The sequence below is a fragment of the Rhincodon typus genome, unplaced genomic scaffold (assembly GCF_021869965.1).
Source record: "Rhincodon typus isolate 14 unplaced genomic scaffold, sRhiTyp1.1 hic_rhity00006190, whole genome shotgun sequence".
NCBI lineage: Eukaryota > Metazoa > Chordata > Chondrichthyes > Orectolobiformes > Rhincodontidae > Rhincodon > Rhincodon typus.
In genome coordinates, this window is record NW_025971828.1 from 1,120 (window position 1) to 8,325 (window position 7,206).

At 39.6% G+C, this 7,206-nt stretch overlaps 1 protein-coding gene across 1 annotated transcript; it reads right to left on the reverse strand.

Moving 5' to 3' along the window:
• Positions 1–2,401: 2,401 nt before the first annotated feature.
• Positions 2,402–6,824, reverse strand: LOC125482131 (Fanconi anemia group D2 protein-like; the record flags this gene model as incomplete). Its single annotated transcript, XM_048594128.1, has 3 exons — positions 6,707–6,824; positions 3,968–4,108; positions 2,402–2,469 (listed from the first exon to the last, which is right to left on the reverse strand). Coding segments are annotated over exons 1-3 (270 nt in total), but the record flags the coding sequence as incomplete, so codon positions are not given.
• Positions 6,825–7,206: the final 382 nt, after the last annotated feature.

Consider the following 7,206-nt stretch of genomic DNA (forward strand, 5'->3'; position numbering starts at 1 on the left):
CCTTTTTTTAGAAAGGGTGTAATGTTTGCAAGTCTCCAGTACTCTGGGACCATCCCTGATTCCAGGGAAGAATGAAAGATTATTGCCACTGTCTCCACAATTTCCAGTCACACTTCCTTTAATATCTTGGATATATCACATCCAATCCCAGAGCCTTATCAATTTTAATAACACCAGTTTATCCAATACGTCCTCCTTATCAATTTTGAACCCTTTTAATGACTGAGATTCCTCCTGTCAGCATGGCCTGAAGCCTCATAGGTAAAGACAATTCATTTGGTACCTCAGCCATGTCTCCTGCCTCTATGTGTAAATACCCTTCATGGTCCCTAATCGGCACTGCTCCTCATTTTACCACCTTTTTATGCGCTTATACAAGATTTTGGAATTTTACTTTATGCTAGCTATCAATCATTTATCATAACCCCTCTTTGCTGCTCATATTTGCTTTTCAGTCAGCTTCTGAAACTTTATATTTAGCTTGATCCCCAATTGCAATTACTACCTGAATTCTGTCATAAGCACACTTTTTCTTCTTTAACTTAATTTCTGTCTCCTTTTTTATCCAGGGGTAGGGTTGTCTGCCCTATCTTTCCCTGTTGATGCCTTGACTGTGCCCGAATCATATTCCCTTGGAAGGTAGCCCATTATTCAGCTGTTTTTCTTGCCAGCTTTACATTCCAGTCTATCTGGCCCAGGTCTGTTCTTGCCCAGTTCAAGATGGCTCACCACTGATCATTCTTACCCTGGATTGACACGTCATTTTCCATTGTCATTCTAATCCCTATGATACAACAATCATTGTCTCCTAAATTGTCCCCTAAATTATCCCCCACTGTCACTTGATCTATTTTTCCCACCACATTCCCAAGAAATAGGCCTATCAGTGCCTCCTTTCTTATCAGTCAGATTACATACTGATGTAGGAAATTCTCCTGAACTATGTGATGTCTAATGCATGGCCCTCTGAGGTCCGTGCGTAGCAGCAACTTCTACATGTGACAATCAATGGTTGAATGCTGATCAGCAAGCGCGAGACATCTGAGCTTAGAAGTAACATGGTGTTCGGGAGCAATCCAGAAATGCCAGTCCCTTGCTGCTCTTTACGATTCCCCAGTATATCTGCAGGTAATTAAAGTCCCTTATTACAACTACTATGATATTTACACTTCTCTGTAACTTCCTTGCAAATTTGTTCCCCTATATCTTTCTCACTAGTCGGTCGCCCATAAACTGAACACTATAATTGCATCCTCCTTATTCTTTAGAGCAGATAAATTGTTTCAGATTGTTTCTGTCCTTGAACATTCTCTTCTTCCGGTTCTGTAATGCATCCTTAATCAAAAATGCCACGCATCTCCTTTTTTCCCTTTCTTTTCTTTTCTGAACATCTTGTAACCAGGAGTATTTAACAACCAGACTTGCCTTTCCTTCAGCCAGGTCTCCTACAACATCTTAATCCCACAAGGGAAAGTGTGCCTATAACTCCCTGATTTTATTAATTCACTCCATGCATTCACATACATGCCGTAGCCTGATTTTGACTTATTAGTCTCTTCCTTACTCCAACTATAAACTATTTTCTGCTTTAGTATGTTCTGCTTCTCCCAACAATTTGTGCACCCTGGAAATACTTTTTAGTATTTTCTCCTGGTTCCTACACCACTGTTTAGTTAGTTTAAACCCTCCCAAATAGCACTAGCAAGATACTCTGCAAGGTATCAGTCCCAGTTCTGTTCGGATGCTGGGTCACAGGTGCCATCTTCCCCAAAGCCAGTCCAAATGTCCCACCAATGTAAAGCACTCACTCTTGCACTATCTTTCCATCAATGCATTTATCTGACTTATATTCCTATTTCTGTACTTACTTGCATGTGGCCCTGGGAGTAATTTGGAGCTTCATACTTTACATACTTTCCTGCATGCTAATTTTCCAAGTAGCTCCCTAAATACCAATTACAAGGCCACATTTCCCTTTCATATGCATGTCGTTAGTATCAATGTGGACCTCAATCTCTGTATATTTACCCTCCTGAAAAGAATATCTTGCAGTCGTTCCATGACATTTTTGACGCTAGCACCAGGAAAACACAAACTCCTTTGGAGTCACACCTAAGTGAAACACTTTTGAGCTGATATCAAACAACTCGCCACAGATCACGGGCTGAATCACAAATCTTCTGGCCAATTTGATGTAGTGTTCATCAGGTAAAGGACTTGCCCAATGAGACTACATGTAACCAACCGGTCAGAAAATCTAAACATGCATTAGAATTAATTTATGGATTGGTGTGAACATAATGCCTTAAAAATATCACTGACCAATTAACATTCCCAACAGATTATAGCACATATGCAAGCAATTACAACAAGATAATACTTTGAAGTAAGATAGATTTACGTTAGGATAACGTGGATGCTTCCGTAAAGCTTGACAAAGCTTCTTTTGAAAAACTGCTTGGTCCAAACCTACAACAATTAAAAGATCAGAATAAAATAAATTAAGGACTATTTTTGAATGCTCACAGAATTTGACAGAGCACAAATTCTTGTACATTATTTTAGGTCCAACAATTACTTCCAATTTATTTTACCACCCTTTTACGCTTGGTGACTCTGCTCCACAGCTACAACTCATCAGACAGGCAGTCAACCTGAATTGTCAAACTAAAGAATTGATCTGAATTCTCTAAAAATTAAATGAAATACGCCTTTAATGATTTAACATAAACAAAAGGATTTTTATTTAGCTTTGGATCCTGCCTAGTCTGACTAAGTACCAAAATTATTTTACTGGATTTGATTTATTTGAGTAGAATTGTTCTTAGTATAGCCACTTCTGGATTAAAAACATCATCAGACCTTGACCCCAATGGCAGCATGCACAAGAAAAATTAGTATGGTCAGAATTGGGGTTGACTAACATAAAACTGGTTGAGTGCTGAGCAAGGATATTCATAAAAGTCTCATGGAATAGAAAAGACAAAGACAATCTCAATCAGTTAATTATTTTGTATACATTCAGTGGGAAATTTCCACAGTTTGTAATGAAAATTTAAAATAAGCAGATCAAAATAGTATCTTTGTAATAACATCAAGAAATATAACATCACTTAATACATTTCAACCAAATTCTTCATGGTGAGTACCTACAAGCTATCTAAAACCTGCAAAGGAATTTTTAAAGAGTTGCTTGGTAACACAAAAACTAGAATATTGCTGAAAATGAACTTACTATTAGGGCTCTTTGTTTTCCACTCATCAGGACAGGCACAAGAATACCAACTTTCAAATAATTTATGCTACATGAGGTAAGGCATGCTGATTAGTTGGTAAGTTGACTCTGATTCATTGAGGGGTTGGCAGCATTAATGCACAGGAGAACACTAGCCCCAAAGCTTTGTTTAAATTCAAAAGAAGACATTTCAACTCCAAATGTATGACTGCCATAGAGGAATGCAGCAAGGAACAATGTACCCAAGATTTAGTTTTAATTGTGAGGGTGCAATTCTTGGACAAATTCCTTTTGCCTGCTGTGGACCAGGCCTGCAGATGAATATGTGTAATGTCTCATAAATGTGAGTGAGCTACACTGCGAATCCAACTGACAATTATAATTTGGATATTTTGTAATCCTTGGCATACTTGGGATTGTTTTAAGTGCTGAAGAATCACATCAACATTAGACACTACGCTTTGAGTTGTGCAAATTTTCATGCAGATTGAGTACAGTCAACATTTTACTTTTGGCAGTTACTTTTTGCAATTTCCTACCACCTGTCACCAATCCCTTCCAACATCCACTCATAGCTATTAAATATTCTGCTGTACCTCAATCACCTGAAGTTCAGATGTCACTATTGCTTGTTGGTACTCCATTAATCAATCCTCCTTAGGGTGAACTAACAACAGCAACAAAAATTAAACATAAAATAAGGTTTCTAGTAGTCCCTTTTCAACAACATACTTAGTTTATTTGGTTGGTTTCCATGTTTCAGAATCATTCCAGCTGATTTTAGCAACTGAACAAATATGGTGTCATCATCCACCTGTCCTTCCTGAACAGATGTAGTTCGTTTTCTCCCACCAATTTTGCTCTTCTTTGCCTCTGGGTAAAAACAGTACAAAAATAATCCCTTTATTAAACAATGACTGTACCTTTACAATTTCTTAGTAAGTTAATGACTTTGTTTACACACACACACACACTCAGAGACACACACACAGACACGCTCTTCAGCATCAATTTATAATCTGAATGCAGAGACACTGGTATCCAAAACTTTGTTCGTGCCCAGTTCAAACATCCGTCAGTTTTCTGTTTCACAAAAACTGATGAGGGTTGGGCAATATTTCTGCACTACAACGATTCCTTTTTTGTTAGGTAATGCCATTGCAAAGGGTGCTTTTCTGTTTTTGCTGTCCAGTGTTAGCATCAAGCACTCAAATATAACAGCACTAGTTCCACCAAGATATGAAAAGTTTAGGAATTGCAATCTCTGACACCGACAAATGTCAGAAACCTGTCTTTTCTTAATTTTAAACGGCAGTTATAAAATCTTGGAGAACAGCAATAATTATGCGCAAATAGCAAGAGAAAATAAACGGCCCCTTTATTGACTCCAACAAGGTAAGTTTCTCCACCTAATCAGCAGAAAAGGAAATGGATCAAGACAGCTTATAAAGAATTTCATCATTGCTTAGCCAAATGGCTAGCCTGGTTAAGCAAGATAGAGTCCAGGATTAAAGTGGTTATAATGATATCTCACATGAACAAATAGATTGCTGACACCAGTCAACATCACAAGGTTAAAAATTTCACTTGGGAGACTGACCACAGCACCAACATTAGTCAGTAATCTGTTTTAGGAGCGATGGTATAAAAGGCAACATTATGGTCATTGTGAAACAAGTGCAAATAGCAACATTCAAGCACACCAGACCTTGATATTTCTGTAACACTGGCATGCAAAAAGATGAATGCTGCTGAAAAGGATGATGCACTGCCAAAGCATTTTGTCATTAGGACAAACCCAAGAATGCCAAATTTCAAATGATCACAACAGTTAATACTGTGGGAGATATTCCTTTCCAGCATTTGTTGCCCATCTCCAATTACTTCTGAATCATGTGGCTAGATCAGTTAATTCAGAGGGCAGTTAAGAGTCAACAATTCAAGAGTCACAGACCAGCGTTTTTTCAAAATGACAATTGACATCAGTTTTCATGGTCACCATTACCGAGATAAGCTTTTAATTCCAGATGGATTAACTGAATTAGCTAAATTCCACCAGTTACCGTTGTTAAATTTGAACCTCTGTCACCAGAGCATTGTTACTAGACCTGTAACATTAACATTACACCATCATCTCCCTCAGACAGAGAATTGTGTAGGCCATGAAGCTTACAAATAACTCAGATGATTTCAGGTCAAATCCCACCATACGGCCTGAGTACAAAAATCAAGCATGACACTCTACTGCAGTCCTGAGGGATCGCTGCTCAGTCAGAAGTGCTGTCTTGCAGATGTGCACTTAAACTGGAAACCTATCTGCTTGCTTACATGGCTGTAAAAGATCTCATGGCGCTATTTCAATAAACAGTAAGAGAGTTATCCCTGGTGCACTGGCCGATATTTATCCTTCAGTCGACAAAACAATTTTTTATATGGTCATTATCTCATTTCTGTGGCAGCTTGCTGTGCACAAACTGGCGCCTGCATTTCTGCACTTCAGTAAAGTACTCCACTGGCTGTAATGCACTTTGAGGAGTCCAGTAGTGGCAAAAAGTGTTATTTAAAACCATAAGACACAGGAGCAGAAGTTGCTATTCAGCCCATCTAATCTACTCCACTATTCAATGAGATCATGGTTGATATGATAATTCCCAACTCCAGATTCCTGCCTTTTCCTCTAACCCTTTATTGACCTGAAACGTCCTGAAACGTTGACTTTGCTGCTCCTCTGACGCTGTCTGACCTGCTGTGCTTTTCCAGCCTCACATCTAGAGACTCTTACAAACTCTTGTACTTGCAAGCATGATCCCCTACAGGGATGGATTAATATTAACTTTAGCTTTAATTCCAACATGCAAATGTTTCCTCGTATTTTCAACTCACTTTTATTTTATCCTGCATGCGTACAGAACCCATTCAGAATACAGGGCCTGCCGTACTTAACAAACCAGCCTTGACAGCCCTCTGCGGTCAAAGAGAAAAAAAAATCAACAAATTCACTTCCCTCTGAGAGAATAAATTCGTCCTCACCTTTGCCTTCAATATGTAACCCCTTACTCTGAGATTATGCCCCCTGGTCCTAGACTCCTCCACAAGGGAAAACAACCTTTTCACATCTACTCTGTCAAGTCGTATTCCGATCACTTAATCTGAACTATCGACATCTTTTCTACACCAGCACCCTACACCCACTAACCCCCAACTCCACCTCCCCAAACTACAGCATAATATGCTGTCCCCTCCACACTTCACTTCAGCTCTTGTGAAGAGTCATCTAGACTCGAAACGTTAGCTTGCTGACTCTCCATGGATGCTGCCTGACCTGCTGTGATCTCCAGCATTTGTTCTCAGTACAGATTCCAGCAACTGCAGTTATTTGCTCCTACCCCTGAAAGATGCAAGCCTTTTTACCCATTGTGTGAGAAACAAAGCGAAGGAAAAGTTCAAAAGTAAGTTTATGGATCGGGTTACTTGATAAATCTTTAGCATTGGCCTCATCGGCAGACTTGGACAGTCTTCTTTTGGCCAGCATGGTGTAAAAATGAAGCCTCCCTCCACCTACTTCACTTCACTCATTCAGCCCGCCACTGGAGACTAGTCACTGCGCGTGCGTCACATCCGTATGCCGTCCCCGCTCTCAGTACGCACGCGTCTCCCTGCGCGGCCGGCAGGAAAGCATCACGGGATTTGTAGTCCTTCCTCTGATAAACTCATTGTGATTGTCAAACAGAAAATACTGCAAAACTTTGCCAGGTCAGGAAACGGCTTTCACGTTTCCGACCTACTTTTCCAGCATCCCCATCTTTCTGTTTTGTTTGGTAGTGGTCATTCACTGGGATTTAGACTGCATTAAGTTTTTCAAAGAAAATTTCAAGATGTTGGAAACGTTCAGGAGGCATCTGTAGCACGAACAGACAAGGTGGTATTTTAGGTGAAATAAAAGCAAAATATCGCAGATTCTGGAAGCCTGG